The following is a 26,174-nucleotide window of genomic DNA, read 5'->3' on the forward strand; positions in this document are numbered from 1 at the left end:
AGTACATCACAGCTTATTAATTGAACTGGGGTAAATACACCCTTCCCTTCAAACACCCCCCTGAACTGGTTTATGGTAAAAGTAAAACAAGTTTATTAACAAAAGAGCATGGGTTAAGAGACACCAAGTAAAAGATAATGGTAGTGCTGTCTACAAGCAAATAAAAGTGAAAATACGTACTTAAAATCTAAAACTTAATCTAACACGATACCGTCTTTGTGCAAGATGGTTTCTCTCATTCTCAGTCTCCTTTCCAGTCTGGCCAGGACCTATCACAGACATCAAAGAGTTCAGTTTCTTTGTTGCCTTAAGGTGAAAGATCGAGATGGAGTCTATCTGTGTTCCTTGTCTCCCCAAAGGGATGTCTTTGTGTTACATGTCAGGAAGGCCTCCTGGGGACTCAATCTCCTGTGTCTTTCTGGGGTGCAGGGCCATGTTAATTCTCTGTCTCTTTTGTTTTACCTCATGATAAGGCCCACTGGTTTAGCATGATAGCAGCTTTGTTTACAGCTAATACGTAAATTGAGGTAAACCTCCCTTCCTTTGTCTGGGGCAGACCGGTCTATCACCTTTACCTAGGTTAGGCTGTCTTTGTCTTAAACAATGTTCTAGTAACATTATACAGAGGGAATTTATAACATCACATATAAGGTTAACACATGCATTTTACAATGATAATAATAACCAGCATGTTATTAGCTTTCATGTGATACCTCACAAGGCATATTGTATACCTGTATTATTGCAGTAGCATGTAGGGTATGAATACAGGGGGCCCTCGGCTCACAGAGGGTAAGGATGTATTGAATGCACTGCAAAGAAGGCACTCTCGCTATACTGCTGTCACGGAGTGCAGACATTGAACAGTTAGGGCCGTCTCCCGCCTCTCAATCTACCTGGGCAACAATCATTAACATCCCAACATTCTGCTGGTGAGTGAGGGCAGTGTCTCTGAGATCAGAGGCGGCTCAAGCATAGAAGGGCAAATTGGAAGCCAAGTGCAGATGACACAGGATGAAGGAGTGAGGTGAGGGGTTTGCTGTGATGATGGATCACAGAGCAGATGCTGGTCTAGCACTCTTAGGGAGGCTGCAGTAACCACTCCTGCTTCTTCCCCTCCTCCTTCCATCTCTTCTCACTTGCAGGCTTCCTCAGTCCAGTTTCTTGCTAAAGAAATCCACTGTACGATATCCACAGAGCTACTAACTTTCAGCCACAGAGTTGGCGTTTGACTGTCTCCTTGAAGGCCCCCATATCTCTCTCTCCACACCCTGGCCTTGCAGTTGTGTGGGAGAGCTCTTTGTACCCCTGGCTGGAATTTGCACCTGTGACTCCAGAAAACTCATTATTGCAAACCTGAGGTGTTGCCCTCTCAGACCTACCCTTTTGATTCTTAACGTGTTAGCCAAAGTCTAGCTTGGGTAATTCCATTTTGTTTCCTACCCTGCAATTTCAATTGGGTAGGTTCTTGTTTACTTCCTCGCCAGAATTGTTGTATAGTGTTGCTGTGCACTGCTGAAGAGCTGTCCCATTGCATCCCAGAAGTGGCCACACTCTTGTCCTCCATAAAACAGTCCTCAGATATATGGTTTGAATGATGACGGAATCATACAGGGTCTGATGCTCCATTGCCTGCAGCTCATATAGCTATTTACACCAGTGCAAAACACTGCCAAATTCAAATTGTAGCTTTTCACAGCTATTTTGCACTGGTATAAATAGCTACATGAGCTGCAGGGAGAATCAGAGCTTGTCTATCCTGGTTATATGTGTAGCAGTCACTCTCATTCTATGGCAGGTTTTCCAGATATTGACTCATTCTTGTAGTTCTTTTCTGTACCCCTTTTAGTTTTTCAACATCCTTTTTGAAGTGTGGACACCAAAATGGGGCACAGTCTCCAGTAATGGTCTCACTAGTGCCATGTCCAGACATAATACCAGCTCCCTGCTTCTGGTTGATATTCCCCTGCTTTTGCATCCTAGGATCCCATTCTTCCTCTTAGCTACAGCATTGCGCTGAGCGTTCATGTTAGATGGTTACTTACCATGACCCCTAACTCTTTTTCAGTCACTGCTTTCCAGGGTACAGTCCCCCAGTTATAAGGGTGACTTATATTCTTTGTTCCTCGATGTATGACCTTGCATTTGGCTGTGTTAAACTGCACATTGGCTCACCTTACCAAGCGATCCAGGTTGGCTTGTATTAATGACATGTCCTCATCATTATTTAGCACTCCACCAATTTTTGTGTCCTCTGCAAATTTTACCTGCAAAGATTTTATATTTTCTGCCCAATCATTGATAAAGCTATTGAATAGCATAGGACTGAGAACAGATTCCCTACAGGATCGCACTAGAAGCATCCCCACTGGATGACGATTCCCCACTTACAATTACTTTTTGCAGTCTGTTGGTTAACCAGTTGCATTGATTTTGTATAGTGCTAAATATTTGTATCAGAATATCATGTGGGTCTAAGTCAAATCCTTAGAATTTGTCTACATGTGAAAGTTAATCTGGAATAATGATCTCAACAAAGAATGATGACAAGTTTATTTGACAAGCCCTATCTTTCATAAACTTTGTTGACTGGCATTAATTTTGCCTACATTCTTTAATTCTGAAGATGTGATGTGGCTGTGGTGCCAGAGTTCAGGATGGACAGTGTTTACAGATCCAATCTGCCATGCTATGCCTGTATCTAATTCAAATTCTGCAAACCCACTGGGAGGAAGGGTGTTTGTCAGTCCTGGTTTTGGATGGGAGCTGAAAGTGCAGGCAGGAGCCTGGGGCACTGAAACAGAATGAGAAAGGAAGTTAACTGATTGGTGTGGAGCTTGAGGAAAGTTTTGTTTGGGAGGAGGGTTAATATCGCTTTTGATTTAATCCAAACTGGCTGGCGCCTTAGGATGCCACTGTATACTCACCTTGAACCCCAGTCTCAAGACAAGCTGCTATGCATACGTGCACTCCTCAGTGCTGTATACCCAACATGCACGCAGGTTACTACTGACTAACCTGAGCCCTCCAAATCTTGCCAGCACCAAGAAACAAAAGCTAAAGGGAAACCCACAGGCAGCTGCTCTAATATCTTCAGGATGGGATCAGCTGGGAGTGTGGAGTGCAGGGGCGGCCCGTCCATATAGGTGAACTATGTGGTCGCCTAGGGTGCCAAGTTAAATGGGGCCCCAAATTCTTGGAAAAAAAATCAAATTAAAAAAATAATAAAACGAAAAAAAATTAAAAATGAAAAAAATACAAATAAAATACGAAGATGTCATTATTTCAATTCCCATGCATATATGGAGGGAATAGGAATTATAATTCATTTCTCTACATTTCTGAGAATTTATTAATATGTGAAATCTTTTATTTACTGCAAAAATAAATAATATTTTAGCAAAAAAGAATTTCAATTTGCGACATAGGGTCAAGATGACCCACTCCGCAATTTTGATAAGCAATAATTCAGCCATAATGAAACACATCCACCAGTGGCAAGAGCTGCAATGCTAGTGACACCTAACTCGAATATACATCAAGGTCACATAGCCGGAAATTCATGTAGAGCGGAGATATCGCGAATTGATACATGTCAAACAGTCCTTTTAAGACACGTCGCAGGTACACGGTTAAGAATCAAGCGAATACTGTGGAAAATTGTGTTTCTTGGTGCCAAAGAGTAAAGAATATCGTCTTTCAGCATTATATATCCAAAATGTGAATATCTTCAAGAGTTATTAAATCTTAGCGTTATTATCGGGCTGTATAATTATGAACTTTTCTTTGTTATAAATGGTTCACATGTAATAAATAAGATTCATAAAAGAAAAGTAACAGCGTTAATGCTTAATAGACTACGAAAGTGATGAAGTCACACTCCAAGCGGGTAACCGTGTCGAGTTCCAAACAACCGGTGTCGAGTTATAACGTCGAAAAAGGTCATTTTGTTTCCGTGTAAACACTGTAACTAACTGTTATAATAGGTAAGTGAGTGTATGTTACTAATCATTGAACCTTTAAGCAGTGAAAAGGCATGTTGGGATGGCTGCATTGTGGTTTAAATCTCCAACCATGTGGTGTGACAGCCATCCTTAACGCTATAATGCTTGCAGTCGGGAGCACAGTTAGTACATAACAATATTCAAATGCCCCATGGCAGAAAGAGGAAAAAGAAAACCTCTTTTCAGGAGCTGAGTATCATAAATGAAAGGCTGAGAAGGAAAAGGACCAAGCAAAACAGCAGGGATCCTTCCTGAAATATCTTCTCATTAATCCAAATAAAGATGGAAGCAGTTCACAGCATCCAGATGAAGGAATTTTACTTGGAGAGGCGGTTAGCTCACATCCGCTTGGAAGCAGTTTGGAACATCAAGATGAAGGTATATTACTTCAAGATGAGGGTAGCTCACATCCACAAAAAAGCAGTTTGGAAACTCAAGATGATGGAAACTTACTTCTAGATGAAGGCAGCTCACAGCATCAGACTGATATGGAAGTGGAGAAAATTTATTCACCTTCAGAGACACATGCAGAAATTGAAGTAAATGAAGTAGAAGGAAGAAAGGATGAGGAAGTTACAAACAAGTTACAATATGGGGACCCAGCTTCATGGCCCAGATGTGATGACAAGTGTGCGGCAAATTCTTGTGGAACATGGACCCGAACAAGTTCATGAATTTCCCTTCCTTAAGGATGGAAATAACAGAAAACTCTCTGCTCAGCATTACAAGAGGAAACTAATTAATGGGGAAGAAATTCATCGAAGTTGGTTACAATATTCAGTTTCGAAGGACTCTGTGTTTTGCTTTTGCTGCAAGTTGTTTAGAAATCAAGCAATTGGTACATCACTTACTGAAAATGATTCGAAGGTCTGGAAAAACATATCTTCAATTCTCTCTTCTCATGAAAGAAGTATAGAACATTTGGGATGTTTTCAAAATTGGAAAGAACTTGAATTATGATCGAAAAAAGGAAAAACTATCGATGAAGAAAATTTACATGTGATCAAGGAAAAAGAAGAATATATTGGCAACAAATATTACAGCGTCTGATTGCTTCAGTGAGAGTTCTTGTGGGCAAAATTTAGCATTCCGCGGCCATGGTAGAAATGAAAATTTATACACTCCAAGTAATGGAAACTTTTTAAAATATGTTGAATACCTAGCTTTTTGATCCAGTCATGAAGGAGCATCTACGTAAAATAACTGATGATGAAACACAGGTTCATTACTGAGGAAAAAATATGCAGAATGAACTGATTCAAATCCTAGCAAATGCCATTAAAAAGAAAATTGCAGAAGCTGCCCATTCTGCAAAATACTTTTCAATAATACCGGACTGTACACCAGATGTGAGTCATGTTGAACAAATGACGATGGTCATTCGTTTTGTGGATATGGAAAAGTCTGCAGATGAAGATAATGTTGAAGTGCTTATAAAGGAACATTTTTTGGGTTTCGTACCACTGAAGGAGATGACTGGAGCATTTATGACTTAAACTATTCTACAAGAGCTTGAAAAATGTCATTATCTGTTGAAAACTTATGTGGCCAATGCTATGATAATGGGAGTAATATGAAGGGTAAAGACAATGGTGTGCAAAGGAGAATGATGGAAATCAATCTTAGGGCCTTTTTCGTTCCTTGCAGTGTGCATTCTCTGAATTTGATTGTCAATGATGCTGATAGATGCTGTTTGGAGTCAGGCAGTTTCTTTGACCTGGTGCAACATGTTTATGTGTTTTTCTCAGGCTCAACACACTGTTGGGAGATTCTAACTCGCCACGTGAATTCTCTAACTGTGAAACCACTTAGTCAGACAAGATGGGGAGAGTCGCATTGATGCTTTGAAGCCTCTTCGCTATGAACTTGGAAACATTTATGATGCCCTAGTTGAAATTTCTGATGATACCACCTTTACTACATTATCTGGCAATATGGTATGTTCAGATGCAGAAGCTCTTGCAAATGGCCTTTCCAAGTTCAAATTTGTGACTTCACTCATTTTGTGGTATAATATCCTTTTCGAGATTAACCTCACTAGTAAGCAGCTTCAGGAAAAGAACCTGAACATGCATTCTGCTATTCAAAAACTGCAGCAAACTAAAAATATTCTGGAGGAATTCAGAAGTGATGAAGGGTTTGAAAGAACACTGGTAGATTCTCTTGAGCTTTCTGAAGAAATAGACTTTCTGACAGAATTTGCACCAGAGCCAGTTCGCATTTGGCAAAAGAAACAGCAGTTTTCATATGAAGGACGAGACACACCCATTCAGAACCCAAAACAAAGGTTCAAAGTGAATTTCTACTTTGTAGTCCTTGATACTGCTATTCACTTGGTTGACGAAAGATTTCAACAGATACAGCAGCTAGAGTCAGTATTTGGCTTTCTATATGATATCCACAGCTTGCAAAAGAGAACAGCAAAACAGATAAGAGAATTTTGTATAAAGCTGGAGTTGGCGTTGACTCATGAAAATTCAAAAGACATTGATGCTACAGATTTCTACAGAGCTCTGTTTTCACTAACAAGGTCAGCTCCCAGACTGCTGCGCTGGGCATCACAAAATGCAGAAGAGATGGCCAGCCCTCTGTGGAGATAGAGGTGGTTAGGGACTATTTAGAAAAGCTGGACGTGCACAAGTCCATGGGGCCGGACGAGTTGCATCCGAGAGTGCTGAAGGAATTGGCGGCTGTGATTGCAGAGCCACTGGCCATTATCTTTGAAAACTCCTGGCGAACCGGGGAAGTCCCGGATGACTGGAAAAAGGCTAATGTAGTGCCAATCTTTAAAAAAGGGAAGAAGGAAGATCCTGGGAACTACAGGCCAGTCAGCCTCACCTCAGTCCCTGGAAAAATCATGGAGCAGGTCCTCAAAGAATCAATCCTGAAGCACTTGCATGAGAGGAAAGTGATCAGGAACAGCCAGCATGGATTCACCAAGGGAAGGTCATGCCTGACTAATCTAATCGCCTTTTATGATGAGATTACTGGTTCTGTGGATGAAGGGAAAGCAGTGGATGTATTGTTTCTTGACTTTAGCAAAGCTTTTGACACGGTCTCCCATAGTATTCTTGTCACCAAGTTAAGGAAGTATGGGCTGGATGAATGCACTATAAGGTGGGTAGAAAGCTGGCTAGATTGTCGGGCTCAACGGGTAGTGATCAATGGCTCCATGTCTAGTTGGCAGCCGGTATCAAGTGGAGTGCCCCAAGGGTCGGTCCTGGGGCCGGTTTTATTCAATATCTTCATAAATGATCTGGAGGATGGTGTGGATTGCACTCTCAGCAAATTTGCGGATGATACTAAACTGGGAGGAGTGGTAGATACGCTGGAGGGGAGGGATAGGATACAGAAGGACCTAGACCAATTGGAAGATTGGGCCAAAAGGAATCTGATGAGGTTCAATAAGGATAAGTGCAGGGTCCTGCACTTAGGACGGAAGAACCCAATGCACAGCTACAGACTAGGGACCGAATGGCTAGGCAGCAGTTCTGCGGAAAAGGACCTAGGGGTGACAGTGGACGAGAAGCTGGATATGAGTCAGCAGTGTGCCCTTGTTGCCAAGGCCAATGGCATTTTGGGATGTATAAGTAGGGGCATAGCGAGCAGATCGAGGGACGTGATCGTTCCCCTCTATTCGACATTGGTGAGGCCTCATCTGGAGTACTGTGTCCAGTTTTGGGCCCCACACTTCAAGAAGGATGTGGATAAATTGGAGAGAGTCCAGCGAAGGGCAACAAAAATGATTAGTGGACTGGAACACATGAGTTATGAGGAGAGGCTGAGGGAGCTGGGATTGTTTAGCCTGCAGAAGAGAAGAATGAGGGGGGATTTGATAGCTGCTTTCAACTACCTGAAAGGGGGTTCCAAAGAGGATGGCTCTAGACTGTTCTCAATGGTAGCAGATGACAGAATGAGGAGTAATGGTCTCAAGTTGCAGTGGGGGAGGTTTAGATTGGATATTAGGAAAAACTTTTTCACTAAGAGGGTGGTGAAACACTGGAATGAGTTACCTAGGGAGGTGGTAGAATCTCCTTCCTTAGAGGTTTTTAAGGTCAGGCTTGACAAAGCCCTGGCTGGGATGATTTAACTGGGAATTGGTCCTGCTTTGAGCAGGGGGTTGGACTAGATGACCTTCTGGGGTCCCTTCCAACCCTGATATTCTATGATTCTATGATTTGTGTAGTGAGCTTCAGGCTTTTTCCAGACGACTTAAGAAACATTCCTCTCCTGAAGAAGTACTGAAGTTTGTTTGTGAAAATAAGACAATTTTCCAAACATTTTCATAGCTCTACGCATTCTTTTAACTTTGCCAGTTTCCGTAGCTAGTGGGGAACGTAGCTTCTCAAAGTTAAAATTGATAAAAACATATCTGCGTTCAACAATGGTGCAAGAGAGACTTGTTGGACTTGCCACGATGTCAATACAGCATGAAATAGCCTGAAAACTGGATCTAAAAGAACTAGTGACTGAATTTTCAAAAGTTAAAGCAAGAAAAGTCATGTTTTAAGAGCACAGAGTGTTTTTTATTCGGAGTGTTTTGTAAATACAGGTTAAAGTTCATTGAAGAGTTTTCTTATTTCTTTCTATATTGGATGTGGTGGTAATGGCAGTTAAAGCAGGATAGCATAATGGATGATTTTGGATTTGTAATAATAAAATTATAATTAACATTTTTAATGCATTTTTATTTGAAATCGGACGGAAATATCATCGAGCTGTCATGTACAAATCTATTCTGAAAATTTCGTGTCTCTATTTTATCTGATTTCAGAAACATTGGTTGAACAGATGGACGGACAGACAAACTGAATAATTAAGCCTCTGTTTAAAAAAAACACTTAAAAACATTAAAAGAAAAAAAAGGGGCAAAATGTTTCCCAGTTTACCAAAAATCTCAGCCTAGAGCTGCTCTTGGGGCTTGGGGGTGGGGGGCGTGGATTGCATGGTTCGCCGAGGGTGCCAGTTGCTGTCAGCTAGTCTAGGGCTGCCCCTGGTGGAGTACCCTTGAAAAGTCAAGTGGTGGATTTAATTGAAGCCAGTTTGTTAAGGATATGATACAAACCCCTATGAGCAGCAACTCCTGATGAAGCAATGCTGGAACAGAGTAGTTCGTTTTCATTAGGCTTTGAGGATACAACTAAATTCTGATGCATCAGACGTTCTCTCCCATTGAGAAGGTGCCGTGATCTGGTGAAAGGGCTCCACACAACACCCTCACTCATGGCTCAGAGCTGTTCTTTAATCACATGAAGTTTCCCCTCAGTGCCAGGTGGATTCTGGGGCCAGGCAAACTCGTGTCACTGAATTTTGCAACACTTGGAAAAGGCAAAGTGCTGGGTAATATTACACTGCAAGGCTGAAAGATGAGCTGGAACTTAAATTTGATTGGCTTGAAATTCCGCTTCCAAAGCACAAATGAAACTATAATGGCAGGCAATCTGCTGCCCAGAGAGCTCTCACCTGGGCAAGCAGAGCCTTTGGGGAGGGAGAGTTCTTCTGTTCCTAGTGCACAGAGACTGCCGCTCAGCTAGAAGTACTTGCTTTACTTACCTCCCTGCTAGGGAAACTGCGAGACTTAGGGTGAAGTCCTGGCTCCATTGACAGAGTTCACATTGACTTCAATGGAATCAGGATTTCATCCTTAATTCCTTACCATTTGTAAAGTGCTTTGAGAGCTTGGGGCGAAAGGGTCGAGAGATGACTTAAATGTCACAGTCACCCTTAAAGGGGAAATGGACATGGACTTATATGATGGAGAACATGGGGGAAGGATGTTCTTGTGAACTCAAACAATGGTTGGAGAGCTTTGCAAAACCTCCAGGGTGAGGAGGAAGTTCCACTGTCTCTCCCTCAGTCCTGCAGGGTAATGCACAGTGACTAATGATTAGAAGTTGTATGCACCCAGCACAGTGTGCTGCGCAGTGTCTCTATTCACTCTATTCAGATCATCCACTGTGCTTGAGCCAGGTGGAGGTGGCTTTAGGTCACCTTATGCACTCCCCCAATATATGGGCTGGGTGGGGGCTGGTCCAGGTCCCAGCACAGAATGCCTCTGGTATGCTCTAACTTATGCCAGGCCACTTCCAGCTCCTTTGCGGCAGCCAAGGCTTGCTGAGGTGTAGGAATGCTCACCCATGCCTCCTTTCTGCTAGAAATGCCCCCTGCAACAAGATACAGGAGATGAGGATGATTTAGAGTATTCTCTGACAGTTCTGCTCCATTGGAGGGTTCCCCAATGCCTCAGGGGGACAGATCGTCAGGCTTGATGGCTGCTTTGCACTGGAGGAGGGCTGAGGATCTGACTCACCATGACTCACTAGCCGAGTAGATGCAATGAGATGTGGACTGGATACGAAGGAGGGATGTCCAACGATTAGCGGAGGAGACTGGGATTCAGCACTCTTGGGTGCTGTCACTACCTTGCTGTGTGATCTAGGGCAAACCACTTCACCTCTCCATGCTTTGGTTTACCCAGCTGTAAAAAATATTGGGACAATAATAGTGACCATACTGAGTTGTTGAGAGGCAAAATCACTTGAAATTAGTCAAGCGCTGTCAGACACTAGGTTGAAAGGTGCTACAGAAGCACTGAGCATTAGCTAGCAAAGTGTTAATAAAAGGTCTTCTGCAGAAAATAACTTACCATTCACCAGAGGAAATTTGCCCTAGAAAATCCAAAGTTGTATGTGTGGCATACATGGCTTCTGCCTTTCAGCAGCTGGGTTTTATCAGGTACAGTTCCATCCTGAGAACATGTTGAGCTTCTCCAGAAAACTGCAGGAATGTGCAATGGCCAGGAAACCCCACTAAACCTTGGCCTCTGTTTTGGATTCCCTCCAGGTGAGAAGAAAGTCCCAGCTGCCACTTCAGGAGCTGTTTGTTGAAAGCCTGTCAGGGATGGTCTAGATAACATTTAGTGCTGCCATGAGGGCAGGGGACTGGAATAGATGACCTCTCAAGGTCCCTCCCAGTCTTACGATTCTACAATTCAAAGGAATCCAGCATGGTGGCAGCATGAGGAGCATGCAGCAGGAATATAATTTGGGGGAAAGTCGGAGTACTCACGCAAGGTCCACCCACAAACCAAGCTCCACCCACTTGAGATACCAAAATGAAATGCCACTGAAAGCAGATCTTTACAAAATCATCTCTCAGCACTGGCTCAGGGGTGAAATAGTTAATAATGTTTGTATTTAATGTTTTGCCATTAGACTTCATAGTGAACTAGTCCATTGAGGTGAATGAGGCAGAGCTATTGTTTCAGGCTCTCTGCAGGCTCAGGCAGACATCACTGACATAGTTACACTCAGGTCTTCTGTTTGGAGTTTTCATTCCAACCACAAGCACTACAGAGTAATTGTTTTAAATGGAAGTTGAGATTCTAAAGCACAAGGTAATAGCCTCCAGACAAAAAAAAGCAGTTTTCCAATCTGCCCTGACCCTGGCCCCTTACAACCGCTGGTGAGCAAGACTCCTCATGCCCCATGAGGCAAGATCTTATGGGACACTACTTGACTAGAGGATGTAGTGTATGTCAGCTTACTGGCTGGCACAAAGCTGCCATGGCACCTCCATTTGAGAGAACTAATGAGAATGGGACAATGTGGCCCGAAAATGAACTGGGAGGGGCAGGCAGTGGCCTTCAATTGATACCCGCTGAAAGGTTTCCCCCTTGCTTTTACCAATCAGACTGATTCTTCCTCTCTCCTTTTTTTCTACAGGTAAGAAAAATTCCATCCTGCTACATAAAGTCCAGCACGACCTCAACTCTGGTGTCTTCAACTATCAGGAGAACGAGATCATCCAGCAGATTGTGCAGCACGACAGAGAGATGGCGCACTGCGCTCACAATGTCCAGGCTGCCGCAGCAGCAGCTTCCACACCAACCCCCGTCATTTGGACTCCACTGATCCAGGCGCCCTTGCAAGCTGCAGCAGCCACCACTTCAGTAGCAATAGCTCTGACCCACCACCCGCGCCTCCCGACTGCTATATTCCGTCCTCCAGTATCTGTTTTGGGGTCTTTGGGGCAGCCGTCCAGCCAGACACCGAGACAACTGAAAAGGCTTCAGTCTATTATACCATCAGCTGGTCCTTCTGCAGTAGGTTCTCCATCCAGCACGCCATCCCAGCTGCACACTCCAGGAGCTGAAACCCCTTCATCATCTTCCTTCCAAATCCAGCAGCTGGCAGGATTCACAGCCTCTGCTGGCTTAGGCCAGTTCCATCAGGCCTCAGTTGGATCTCCTTCCCCTGGCTCAAGCCAACAGTGCTTGGGTGGCACATCATCAGCAGGATTGAACCAGTTTCAACAGGCGCCTTCAGGGTCTCCTTTAGGGGCAGTTCAGCAGCAGCCACTTTCCAGCAACACTCTGCCTAGTGGGTTTGGCCACTTCCAGCAGACCACCACTAGCTCTCCACCTACTTCCTTCATCCAGCTCTCATCAAACTCACCTAGCAATCTTCTCAACCAATTCCAGCCCACCCCCAGACCACCGCAGGTGGGACAGTTACAGCCCCTCACGGGAAGTGGAACTTTGGGAAGAATGAACCACTTTCAACCCCCTCCTTCTTCCAGTTCTCCATCCTCTAGCTTAAGCCAGCTGGCACAAGCCTCTGGAGGCTCCCTTTCAGGGCTGTGCCAAATACAACCAAGTGCATTAGGTTCTGCAACTGGGACGATAGGCCAGCTGCACCAGGAAAGGTCACCTTTTGCCTCCATGTCTCCATTGCAGCAGCCTGGTGTAGCCTCCCCTTGTTACACCCCTTCTGGCCTTAGTCCTCCTAGTCAGAGCCCAGAGGCCACAAGAACTTTCCAATGTGGCCCTTCCAGGGCCTCTGGCTCTCATGGATCTCTGCTCATGCCTCAGACCTCCAGCCCACCTCCACTGGTCCTTCAACCCAAGAGCTCTCCACATTTGCCACCAAGACGCCTGAGCCAGGACATCAGGTTGATTTCTGCTTCCCAGCCATCTTTGCCCCAAGAATTGTCTCAGACTCTGAGCCAAAGTTCTCCTCTTTCCTCTAGAGAGTCTGTTCTGAGCTTCTTTCCTTTCTCTGGGGGAGGGTCTGGACTTCTCAGGAAGCCGTGTAGCTCTATTCCCGGACGCATGACTTTGCCACGTCAGATGTCCTCAGGTTCTCTGCCACACCCGCTAGTGTTTGGAGCCAGTGCTGTCGTTGCTCCCTCTCTGACTGCTGGTGGGAGGAAAGAATCTGTTGTGCTCCCCGGGGAGCTAGAACCTGTCAGATCCAAACTGCCCTCCAATTTATGAGGATCTCTTCTCAAAGCCGTTTCTGCCACTCCTGCAATTCAGTTCCTGATCAGACTTTCACAAATCATTGCTTTCCTTTTTCTTTCTTTCTTTGCCTTTCTTTCTTTAGGTTTGACTGTGATTAGCGATAAACAAAAAGAAGATAACCAGGTATTCTTAGAGCTATAGATTTTTGGTCACTTGATTTTATAGAATATTTTAATACGTGGAGCAAAAGAAAATGAGGAGATTTAATCTACTGAGGTAATACACAGATACAATGTGTGCCTGAGCTGGAACTTGTGAATGATCAGCCATAGAGCCACCAAAAGGTTTTCCTGTTGAGACACAGATCCCAGGTTGACATGGGCAGAAGAAGGAACACTGGGCCAGGCCCATAGCTGGTGTATTTTGGAACAGCTCCATTTGAAGAGCTGTGTTGATTTGCACCAGCTGGAGATCTGGCCTATAGTGTCTAGATTTTGAGGTCCTGAGCAGTTTGCTGTGTGCATTGGAAGGTTCTGATTCCCCCATGGTTTTCTCCTGTCCTGAGTGGATTGCAGAGGAAGTGGTGGAGGGTCAGTATTGCTAATGCAGTTCCCTGTAGGGATTAGAATCACAAGGGCAGGAGGGTTGCTTTTCCCTTTCTTGGACTCCTTCTGGACAAGGTGAAGCATCTGGTGACCTGGCTATGGAAGGACCCTTACTTCCCTCAGCATTCTTCCCACCCCACTGATGTGTTAGTGGGAGCAAAAGCCAGTCGCAGGTCCATTATGGTAGGGAGGGGCTACGTCCCCTCTGTATTCCTAAAGGGATCGGGGACAGGGGAGGTGTGAGTCTCATCTCACTGGTCACTGTTGTGCTTTGCCAGCAGATCAGCAGCATGGCTGCTGCCTCACAACTAGCACCATGCTCAGAGGCCTGTTGCTGATTTTGCATTCCAGCTGAAGGAAGTCAAAGTAAGTGGTAGGAAGAGGATGGTTCATTCACCTCACCTCCCTCAGTGTTAGCCTCTCAGCTTCTGGGGGCCTCTGCTTTGAACCACAAGAGAACAGGTTAAGATGATGTTGAAAGGAAGAGGCCAGCTAGTTCCCATCCTGCCACTCCTATGTTCAGAGAAGCCCAATGGTGTGGCACAGAGTGTCATCCTGGTGCTCTGCTGGAGCCTGAGGGAGCCACCTGATTTGCACCTAAATTAATATAATGTAAAATGTGTGTATTAAATGCTGCCAGCCATGGCCTATGCTTCTCCTCTGCCAGAGGAACAGAAATCATTTGCTTGACTTCACCAGCAATAATAACCCGCAGTTGATTGGCTGTGGCTCCACTCTGCAGTGACAGCACCATCAGACATAGCCAGATCCTGCGGGCTTCTTGGGCTACATCTTGGGTTCCTGGCATAAGACAATCCAAGTGGGGACAGGACAATAACGAGAATCCTAGAGAGGTTTCAGCCATTGGATGTGCAGAGCGCTGAGCTGCTGCAGCCTTTACCTCTAGAGCAAATATCTCCTCTTGCTTTGCTTGTTTTTTTCTTAGACCAACAGGTGTCTCTGGTCACCTCACTGTAAAGAGCCGAGCACTCGCCTTTTTTCTATCACATGGTCCCATGTGCCCCTTCTTCCTATGCCCTCTGATATCATAGATTCCTTCCAGTGCTCCCACGAAAGCAGGCCCTCCTGCCACAGTGCCAGAACAACAGAAACAATCAGAGTAATAGCAATCCTCCTGTCTCTCCCCAGCCCCTAAAAAACTGGCTGGCTGCTGGTTTTATACCAAATCCTTTGCAAAACTCTGACATGGGCCTGTGTCTCCAAAAGTTGCTGCAAGTGTAACTGGGCACTCTTGGTTCAAGGTGCTTTGGTGGCTCACAATTAAGATGTAATCAGCTTTGGTCTTCCTTAAAGGGTCAAGGGTATGCTAGAAATATTTTCTACTAACTAAATACAGCTATATATGTGTGTGTACATAGGTGTATATGTATATAGATACAATATACACAGCTATACACGCACACACACACATATATATATATCTTCTAGTTTTAAAATACATGTTAGTTTTGACCCTCCTGTAGTAGCAATTTGCAGGTGATGCCTATAGAGTATATACCTTGCTTTCCAAAATGTGTATAGGATTATCCGCCCAGCTTCAGCTAAAGGCCCATTTGAAAACAGAAACCACTGACAGAGGGGGAAACTGACCAACAACCCCTTCCCCCCTACCCGCTCAAGGATACAAGATGATTCCTAGAAGGAAGCTTTCGGAGATCTTTTTTAAAAATTTCCCCCTGTTGCCACATGCTGGACAGACCACACTGAGCATCTTGAGAGAGTGGGACCTGAGGAGATGGCTGGGGTCAGAGAAGGTAAGGAGTGGGTGGGAAAGATCTCCTTGAGACCAACAACACCAAGCCTTTGTGGATAAACACGCTGTGACTGCTGTGTAAGCACTTGAATTTCGAATGAGACCCACGGATGCTCAGACACACAGAGCTGCACAGACACACCTGCTGGGCTGTCACTGGTGGATTTGTGTTCCTCCCCCCATTTGGTGGACAGGCTTCATTCGGGTGGGTGCCTTGGTTTTGATTTTCTAGGGGACATTATTTGATTTCTGATTCTTAGCGGTGCAATAGCTAATACTGAGTTACTCCGACTGGACTTCAGTCAATACTAGGCTTTTCACAATAGTTTTTTGTGAGGGAGGGAAGAGTTGTAGGGGAAGGGTTTGGAATACAAAACAGACACAATAAAAAAAAACCTTAGTAAATAAAAAAGACCCTCTGTCTTGGTATCTGTTTACTTTAACCCACAGGAGAAGGTAAACAACAGATTGTATGGTCTCTCATTTCAGGTAATCTATTTCCTACTAGTCCTGCTTGGGGACACTGGGGGACTTGGCATTTCCCTGCCTGTCTGTACCCCTATCTGTCTGTATTTTCCTAACCGTCCATGTGATTTTGAAGGGGCTTCCTTTTTTCTAGGAAAATAAAAATAAATTACTGGAAAACACCAACAAGCACAGAAAAGGAAGGGCTCTGTGCTTTTAAACCGACAAGAGGAAACATGATAGCTGCTTATAGGGATTCGTATTTGTGTTACTGGAGAGCTGGGACACCCCAGCTGAGTTTGAAGCCCATACAAGCACATAGTGAGAAGCAGTCCTTGCTGCCAAGAGTTTATGCTTTCTCGAAAAGTCGGGAGAAAGGAAATATTGAATCCCCATTTTCACGACTGGGCAATGCTGAAATGTACACATGGCACACGTTTTGAGGATGAATTTGTCCTCCAGAATCTAAATTTCATTTCTTTAAAAAAAGGAAGTTCTCCCTTGAGTCTTTGTGTGTGTGGATCCCACTCTAGGTGTTCATGCATCTCATGCAGGTGAGATTGGGTTCTTGAGCCAGCAGTTTCTACTGGAGCCACACCTGCATGTCCTCATGCCCCCCAACCAAGGGTACACAGAAGCCCACCCACCTCTTAGTTCCCTCTTACTGCCTGTGGCAGCAAGGTGGAGCTCAGCTGTGTCCACCTGCTACCTCACAGCACCTTTTACCCAATCCTTTTGTAAAGCTCAGTTCAGTGAGCTATTTCTGCCTTATTGGCAGCCCCTTCTTTGTTTTCATTCTCTAAAATCTGTCATTTCTTCTGGCTATTAGTCAATGCCTTCCTGCTTAAAGACTGAGCCTCAATCCACTAGCTTTAAACCATGCCCATTGTGCGAAGGACGCATCTCTCTAATCCATGGGCACAGTCAGTGTCTGTTCTGTTTGGGCAAGTGCCACATAGAATCATAGAATCATAGAATATCAGGGTTGGAAGGGACCCCAGAAGGTCATCTAGTCCAACCCCCTGCTCGAAGCAGGACCAATTCCCAGTTAAATCATCCCAGCCAGGGCTTTGTCAAGCCTGACCTTAAAAACCTCTAAGGAAGGAGATTCTACCACCTCCCTAGGTAACGCATTCCAGTGTTTCACCACCCTCATAGTGAAAAAGTTTTTCCTAATATCCAATCTAAACCTCCCCCACTGCAACTTGAGACCATTACTCCTCGTTCTGTCATCTGCTACCATTGAGAACAGTCTAGAGCCATCCTCTTTGGAACCCCCTTTCAGGTAGTTGAAAGCAGCTATCAAATCCCCCCTCATTCTTCTCTTCTGCAGACTAAACAATCCCAGCTCCCTCAGCCTCTCCTCATAAGTCATGTGTTCTAGACCCCTAATCATTTTTGTTGCCCTTCGCTGGACTCTCTCCAATTTATCCACATCCTTCTTGTAGTGTGGGGCCCAAAACTGGACACAGTACTCCAGATGAGGCCTCACCAATGTCGAATAGAGGGGAACGATCACGTCCCTCGATCTGCTCGCTATGCCCCTACTTATACATTCCAAAATGCCATTGGCCTTCTTGGCAACAAGGGCACACTGCTGACTCATATCCATCTTCTCATCCACTGTCACCTCTAGGTCCTTTTCCGCAGAACTGCTGCCTAGCCATTCAGCCCCTAGTCTGTAGCGGTGCATGGGATTCTTCCATCCTAAGTGCAGGACCCTGCACTTATCCTTATTGAACCTCATCAGATTTCTTTTGGCCCAATCCTCCAATTTGTCTAGGTTCTTCTGTATCCTATCCCTCCCCTCCAGCGTATCTACCACTCCTCCCAGTTTAGTATCATCCGCAAATTTGCTGAGAGTGCAATCTACACCATCCTCCAGATCATTTATGAAGATATTGAACAAAACCGGCCCCAGGACCGACCCCTGGGGCACTCCACTTGACACCGGCTGCCAACTAGACATCCGGGACTGTTGCTCATTGTTCTGGTCCTTCTTCACTCCACTTGCTACTCCTGAGATACTTGGCTAAAGCTCCACCTACTAGAGCAGACAATGAGGGGAAAGAAAGGTTTTGGAAAGACATTCCTCTGACATCAAAAGGGACTCTTCTTCCAGCAATCCCTCTCATTAACTGCCCTTATAAGCAGGAACTCTACCCTGCAGGCTCCTGGTTCCAGTCTGAAACCCACTCAGTCAGCTGTCCTTAGGCCTCCAAACTGGCTAGGAGATGAGCTGGTCAGAAAACTTTAGACTGGCGTTCCATCAGAAAATGCAGGTCCATCAAAGTTTAAATGATTAATGAATTTGTGTCAATTTTGCCAAAATTTTGTTTGGGGGGGCGGGATTTCTGACAATGTAGAACATCCCATTTTGACATATTTTGGAACAAAAAGTTCCAGTTTTCTTTTGAGAATGACTTCATTTCAAATTGTTTAATGTTTTGAATTACAGTCTTTGTTATAACATACAGTTTTAAAAAGTCAAAATCGAAACAAACCATTTTGAACAATCCAAAATGAAAGGGAAGGGTTTTTATTCTCGCTGCTTCTTTATCCCCCGAAAAAAAGGGTAAATACTGTGATGGGATCCCTGAGGTGCAGCCTGGGACTGTGGGACCACTGTGCAGCCTTAACTCTCCAGCCTGGGCTGTGTCTCACAATGCTTTGCTAGTGACAAGCAGCAAACCCCTCTAGGTGCTATTATCACTCAGAAAAACAGCATGTGGAGCCCCACACCCAGATAGATTGCATGAATGCTCCCAGAGCCACATGAATCACACAGAAAAAAGGCACCAGCCAAATCCCCCCACCCCCGAGCCTTGTACCTCAGGAATATACTGTCTTGCACTGCTCAAGATGAGCAGTGCAAATTTATTAATTTGTTCACCACTTCATCAATGGAAAGTGGATATACATCAGCCTTTATAAACCGGAGCAAGCACCCTTACCAAACACTTCAGGCAAATTCACTGGTAAAGATAAACAGTTAAATAAATTTATTAATTACAAAAGATAGATGTCAAGTGATTATAAATGATATGCAAAAAGTCAGAGTTAGTTACCAAAAGAAAAGAAAATATAAGCACGCAGTCTAAATTCTCAACCCTATTAGACAGGACAACATCTAGATTAAGTAATTTTCTCACCCCACTGGATATTGCAGTCCTTAATATACAGGTTTGTCCCTTAAACCTGGGCCAGTCTCCTTTGTTGGAGTCTTCAGTCTTCTGAGTGTCTTTGTTGCTTGCAGCATAGGTGAGGACAGGAGAAAGGCCAAGCATGTGACCCTGTGTTCTGTTTTATACCCTCGGTCCCATGTGCTTGGAGAATAGAAGTCCAGGCATGTCTGATGAGCATTGCTGAGTCCCCAGGCACAGCTGAGCAATTCCCCTGGTGTGGCAGGTGAATCATTGAATTGTAGCTCCCTTGCTGGACAATGGCTGTTAATGATTGTTTGACACCTGCCCGGGCATTGGTACTCCCTGTCCTTCCTTGGCATTGTCTCTGGAGAGCTAGTATCTGGGCACTTCCCAAACCTACAGCATATTTTAGTGAGAGGCATACAACACAATTCTCATAACTTCATATACGTTAATGATATACATATTTTGATAGAATAGTGGCTTTCAACAGATCATAACCTTTCCCCTGATACCTCACATGGCCTGCTTTATATGCAAGATCACAATTATATATGAATGAGGAATATGGGGGTTACAGGTTGCTCCCCCAAGGTATAGAATGTCACAAATACTTCTTAACATGGGCCTGAGGCTACCGAACAGATTGATATACTGACTCCAGTTCAGAATGGTGACTCTAGCCTCCATCATCCCCTCGTTAGACCCTTAGGATTGGTTTGCTGCTCTCAGCTTCCAAGATGTTTATTTTCACATAGCAATTCTTCTGACTAAACAGTATCTCCAGTCACTTTGGGACATGACCACTCCCTGTACAAGGTACTATTGCTTAGCCTCTCTACTGCCCTGAGAGTATTCAAAAAAGCTAGGCAGTAGTAGGGGCCCACCTGGGAGAAGGAATACAGCTCTACCTGGGCATGGACAAATGGCTTCTAAGAGGTTATTCCGCATCAGGAAGCTTCCAGTGCCCTCTCCATAGTCCTTAATCTGAACCACTCCTTAGGACTGAGAATGAATTACAAGTCATCCCTCACTCCAGCATAGTCCATAGAATGTATAGAGGCCCTTCTTCATTCCAAATCAGCAAAGGCATACCTCTCTCTGGACAGATTTCAGGACATCACATCCCTGGTCTCCACCCTCAGGGAAACCCTGCAACAATAGCAAGACCTGTCTCAAACTATTAGGCCACATACGCTGTGCACTTCTGTGACATCTCTTACCAGACTTCACCTCCCCCTCTCCAAAGCTGGCTGAGGCCTGCTTACTAACCAACCAACCAACCACCATTTGGGCACTCACCCCATGGGCCCAACTCCTTTAGTAGCTTCTCTGCATTGGTGGGGAGCCCCCAGTCTGCAACAGGGGGTACCATTTTGCACCTCTCCTCCCACCATCACACTAATTGCAGGTGTTTCCATTAGGACAGATGGGGGAGCTCCCCTAAACAACTGATACATCCAAGGTATACAGTCCAGGGAAGAGTTCTCACCCCTTATCCATGTGCTGTGGGGCGATTCAGCAGTAGAGCCAGTCTACTGCTCCTGGCGGGGGGGGGCCACTGTACAGATCCTGACAGCCAACGCCTCAGCAATGTATTGTATCAATGGACCAGGAGTGCCTGCTCATCCTCTCTCAGTTAGGAAGTGAGTCAGCTGTGGAAATGGTGCCATCTTCACACGATAACTCCCACAGCCCTTCACCTATCAGGGACAAACAATGATCTAGTCTAGTAGGTTACCTCAAAAGACGGTACCCAGCCAACCAGGAGTGCTCACTGAAGCACTCCATTCTTGAACCTGTATTCCACAGCTGGGCCTCCCCCATCATAGGTCTTTTTGCCACCAATAAGAACAACAAATGCCCTTTCATCTGCTCCATAGCAGGGACTGGCCCAGGCTCCCTCTAATATGCTTTCTTCATCCCCTGGTCTCAATGTCTTCCCTATGCTTGTCATACCACCCCCCTCATACTCAAGGTCATAAACAAGATCAGGATGCAGCCTCAGTGGCCCCTTGTTGGGCCAGAAGGCATTGGCTCCCAGACCTACTGCATCTGTCCAAGCAGCTGCCACACTCTCTCCCCACGCTGCCAGACTTGCTGTCCCAGAATCAAGGGCAAATTCTCCAAATATCTCTGCCCTGATGGTCTGGAAGTTGGCTGGCTGAGCACAACAGACAGGCATTGTGCCACAGAAATCCAAGAGCTCCTGGTACAGAGCAGGAAGCCCTCTACATGATCAGTCTACAGAGCGAAGTGGAAGCGATTTTCCATCTGAGCTTCACAACAATATCTGAACCCTTTGTGAGCTTCTACCCCCAAAATTCTGGATGGCATGCTCAAACTCAAGCCTTGCCATCAGAGTGCACCTAGCTGCCATTTCAGCTTGCTGCCCTCCCATTCAAACTCATGCTGTGGTCCCTCATGCCACTGTTTCAGAATTTCTAAAAAAACCTGTTCATGCCTTTCTCCCATTCCAGAGCCTCCCGCCCTGGGACATTCATGTAGTTCTGATGGGTCTTTTGGTACCCATCTTTGAACATTGATGGACGTTCTCTCTTCACCATTTAACACTCAAAAAAACCACCTTCTGGTGACTGCCTACTCAGCCAGTAGTGTTAACGTGATTCAGATACAAATCGCAGACTCCTCCCTTACTGCCTGCACAAGGGTAAGGTGGTGCTGAAACCCCTGCCCTAGGTTCCTCACCATGGTAGCGTCTAATTTTCACTTAAACCAAACCATCAGCCAAACTGTTTTCTTTCCCAAACCACTCAAGCCCAAGAGAAAACAACTCCCAATTTCAGATGTCTCCAGTGCTGCCCTATATTGCTTAGACAAGACAAAGCCATTCAGGAAATCACCCCATTTATTTGCGGCATTAGGGAAAGCTGTGAAAGGTCAGAACATCTCTTCCCAGAGATTACCCAAGTGGATCACTCAGTGCATTCCAATTTATTACAAACTAGGGCCATGTATACCCTAGAAATCCTTTGCTGGGATAGCTATACCAGTCTACTATACCAGCTCCTAGTGTGAATGCAGTTTATCCCAGCAAAACTGCCCTTTTGCTGGTATAGCTTATTCTAGCCACAACACGTCAAACAAGCTATGAAAACGCAGTTTTGACAATGTAACTCACCTACACTAGGGACTTTGGCCAGCACAGCTCTGCTGGTCAGGGATTGCACCTTCTCAGACTCATGACTGATGCAGCTGTGGCTGTAGAAATTTGTTGTGTTTGTAGACATGTCCTAGCAGATATTCCCTTTTTCTCACAAATCAAGGACCACTCAGCTAGGGCCCAGGCAATATTCCTATATCAGCGATCTGCAGGGCAGCCACTTAGAGCTCAGCAGATGCCTTTACCAAACGTTACACCCTGGATCTGGCAATTCGATCAGATACCTCATTGGGGAGAGCAGTAGGTAGAACTTCTCAGACTTTCCTCACATTAATCTGGAAGCTGCTAGCTAGTCACCATAAGTGCGATCCAAACAGACAAAGACCTGAAGAAGATAAAATGGACACTGACCTTACAGTAACTGTGGGCTTGTCTATGTGAACACTGAATTCACGGCAAGCTGGGGTGTAAATCTACCCTGATCTAGACTGCCATGCATGGCCTGTCCATGTGGATACTGCTGTTGCAGTTCCCTAGTGCACTTTAATCTACTTCCATTTCAAAGAATGATAGATCAAAGTGCTTGGAGGAACTTGTAGTGGGCAGCAATAGGGTCCGCACAGCCAATGTGCAGCAGGCTAGTGCAGGGTAGATTTACACTCCAGCTTGTCACAAATTAAGTGTTCATAGAGACAAGCTCTATGTTTTGTCTGTGCAGATCCCACAACCTGTCCTCCATTCCCACTCCTTCAGAGTCCATCTTTACTGCTATTCTGCTTTAGCAAGGGAACTCGAACCACTATGCCCTACATGCTCTTAGGTGAGAGTAGGGGGAAGACATGCAGGGCCCAGGGAATGCCCCCACTCACACTGCTAGTCAACAGATTCCCATCTTGCACATATGAGGTGCATGCAGACCACAACTGGGATTCTCATGGTCAGGACACTTGGAAGACGCAGTTACCATAAGGTGAGTAAGTGGGTGTCCCTTCTGGCTGCTGAGAATACCTTGAAAACATAAAATGACGGCAAACTGTGATGACATTTTACTGTGGTCTGCAGCTGCAGAGAGCTGGGAGCAATAGTTCTGCAAGGAGTGAACTGCCCCATTCCTCTCAATGGAGTGTGGACTTTACATGGTGGTATAGTTAACCGCTTCACTGCTGATCCAAACAAATAAGTAAAGGGGGGAGGATTGCAGACTTGCAGAATCTCCCGTGAGAGGCGTCTCATTTTGGTGCTACAAGTGGATGGCATCTAGGGGAGGACCACCACACTGGCCCCCATAAACCCTGTGGATTCAAAAAGCTCAGAGGGGTGGGTCCATGCCCTGGGGTGGAGCTGAGCCTCACCAAATGGGAGACAATCCCACTCAAACTATATGGGGCAGCCAATGCTCCAGCTAGGCAGCTCACCTGAGCAGCAGGGGCCAGGTCTGCTCCAATACTGGGTGTGAGGCCAGCCGGCTTCCTCTCCAGCTCTAGTGAATGCTGTTGATCTCTCTGCCAGATACTGTCTGCAAACTCAGGCAGACAGCACTGTGTTGATTACACTTGACTCATGTTTACAGGGTTTTCTTTGTAACAAAGAGAGCTAGAAAAATAATGATTTTTAAATGAAAGCTCAGACTCCAGGGTTCTCACAGGTCTCTGGCATGAGTTTATTGCACTTTTGTCTTAATCTGACCTCTCCAAGGGATTGTCTGAGACCCAGTGAAGGGCAGCCAAGTTTGTAGAGGACATGGAGCCTGCTTGGTCATATCCTGAATATTTGCACAATCTGCTGAGGGCACCTCACGTTGGAAATTAGGAATCTCAAGTGGAGCTTGGCTTGTGGGTGGATCTTGGGAGAGCACCACCACACTTGTTTCCAGTTCAAGCCTTGCCCATTTTACAGTTAAGGAACTGACACACAGAGGGGTGAAGAGACTTCCCCACTGGTGCACACAGCAGATCAGGGTAGAACTGGGAATTCACTCCCAGCCCAATGTGGATCCTGGATCTTCAGATTACCCTTCACAAGGGTGAGGGACAGTGCCACAAGGACAGTGTTGCCAACTTTCACAATTTAATCATGCATCTCATGATATGGTCTTTTTTTAAAGTTCCAGCTCCTGGAGTCATGAGACTCTCTGCTGTTTGGATCCAGGTATTTGGATCAGATCTGTCTCCAAGCTTGAATTCTGAAGTTGCTTTTTCCTGGAAGGGCTAAGAGTTCAGGGCCAGACATTTTTGTTGTTGTTCCCTCCGATCTGTCTCTTGTCTTCAGGGGAGGGATATTATAACATGGAACCAGCCTCAGAGCCAGGGCTGGATGAATAATTCATAGCAAACCATTTATGCCATGACTGTCACCTCCTTTTCATGATTAGCTGTGAACAGGAGGCCAGTTTCTCTGGAGTATTTGTCCTTCGGGGCGACTGGCCGGATCGCCTCTGCAAATGATTCCTGGGGAGTGAGCAGGTCATGGTGAGAATTTCACACCTGAAAGATTAGACCGGATCTATGGGGCCTGTGACTCGTTCCTGTTCCCTAGCTGGCTGGGCATAACCCTGACTGCCACCTCTAGGGGTTCCCACCCCCTCTTGATGGTAGGTGTTCAGCCCCTTCTATGGAGAAAACCTGTCAGTCTTCAGCAAACACTCTCTGATTGGCTGTCATTCCTATTCCCCCACCTCCTGGAGAAAGGCAGCCAGACAGAGCTACTCCATGTGCTATAAGGCATCTCTCCCCACTCCCCAGCAAGTGGAGCTCTCACAGCTGCCCCCCAACCCGGCCATCTCTTAAAGGGCCAGGTGCACCCCGAGCTCTCCTGAGTTCTCCTGCTCAGGAGCAGCTTTGTCTCTCGCATTCCTGGCATGGCTTCCTTCCTCCAGGGCAGGGGTGAGGATAAGGGGAGGCATGTGAAACTCCCAGCTAGGAAGGAGAGGAGTGAGAAACTCCTTGCTGCCCCATCCCTTCTGGGGCGCACCCTGCACCTGGAGGGGTGGAGACAGGGCTAGATTAACTCTCCTGTGGGCCCAGGGCTATTAGATTTTGTGGGACCCCTGTATTCAAGTCTTTTTTCCTAATTTAAAACAAAATGATCACAATTATGGCATCGAGGCTATTAATGCTATACTAAACTTGCCTTTTAATTACCTAAAGCCATTCTGTGGTTACATTTCAGTCTCAAAATATGTAGAATATAGCTAAGTTAATTCAAAATAGCCTACTTCTTAGCTGAGAACACCTGTTATATTAGTTTCTTTCTGGGAGGGAGTTTGGGTGCAGGAGGGGACTCTAGGTTGGAACAGAGTGTTGGGGTGCAGGAGAGGGCGAAGGGTGTGGGCTCTGGGAGGGATTTTGGTGCAGGAGGGGATTCTGAGCTGGGGCAGAGGGTTGGGGTGCAGGAAGGGGTGTAAGGTGCAGGCTCTGGCTGGGAGGCGCTTACCACAGGTGGCTCCCAGTCGGCGGTGTAGCAGGGCTCAGGCAAGGCTGCCTGCCATAGCCCCACGCTGCTTCTGGAAGCAGCTGGCTGCTGGCATGTCTCTGCACACCAGCAGGGGGAGGGGGACAGCGTGTCTCCGTGCACTGCTCCCACCCCTGTCTCCGTGCACTGCTCCCACCCCCAAATGCCATCCCTGCAGCTCCCATTGCCCGGTTCCCGGCCAATGGGAGCTGCGGGGACAGTGCTGGGGGTGGGGGAAGCAGATGGAGCCTCCTCCTCCCCTCCCACCTGGCCAGGGGCCACAGAGACGTGCCAGCAGCTGGCTGCTTCTGGGAGCAGCATTGGGCCACGGCATGCAGGCAGCCTGCCTTAGCCCTGCTTTG

General features: G+C 45.9%; 1 protein-coding gene across 1 annotated transcript in view; it reads left to right on the forward strand.

The window, feature by feature from the left end:
- HCN4 (hyperpolarization activated cyclic nucleotide gated potassium channel 4) overlaps nt 1-13,393 on the forward strand; it is a 169,143-nt gene extending 155,750 nt beyond the window's left edge. The window contains exon 8 of the mRNA XM_073361426.2: nt 11,729-13,393. Within this exon, the coding sequence (XP_073217527.2) occupies nt 11,729-13,281 (1,553 nt within the window). The 3' untranslated portion in view covers nt 13,282-13,393. The remainder of the gene's footprint in view (nt 1-11,728) is intronic.
- The last annotated feature ends 12,781 nt before the right edge of the window (nt 13,394-26,174 follow it).

Source organism: Lepidochelys kempii, chromosome 10 (assembly GCF_965140285.1).
Source record: "Lepidochelys kempii isolate rLepKem1 chromosome 10, rLepKem1.hap1, whole genome shotgun sequence".
In the NCBI taxonomy this organism is placed as follows: domain Eukaryota; kingdom Metazoa; phylum Chordata; order Testudines; family Cheloniidae; genus Lepidochelys; species Lepidochelys kempii.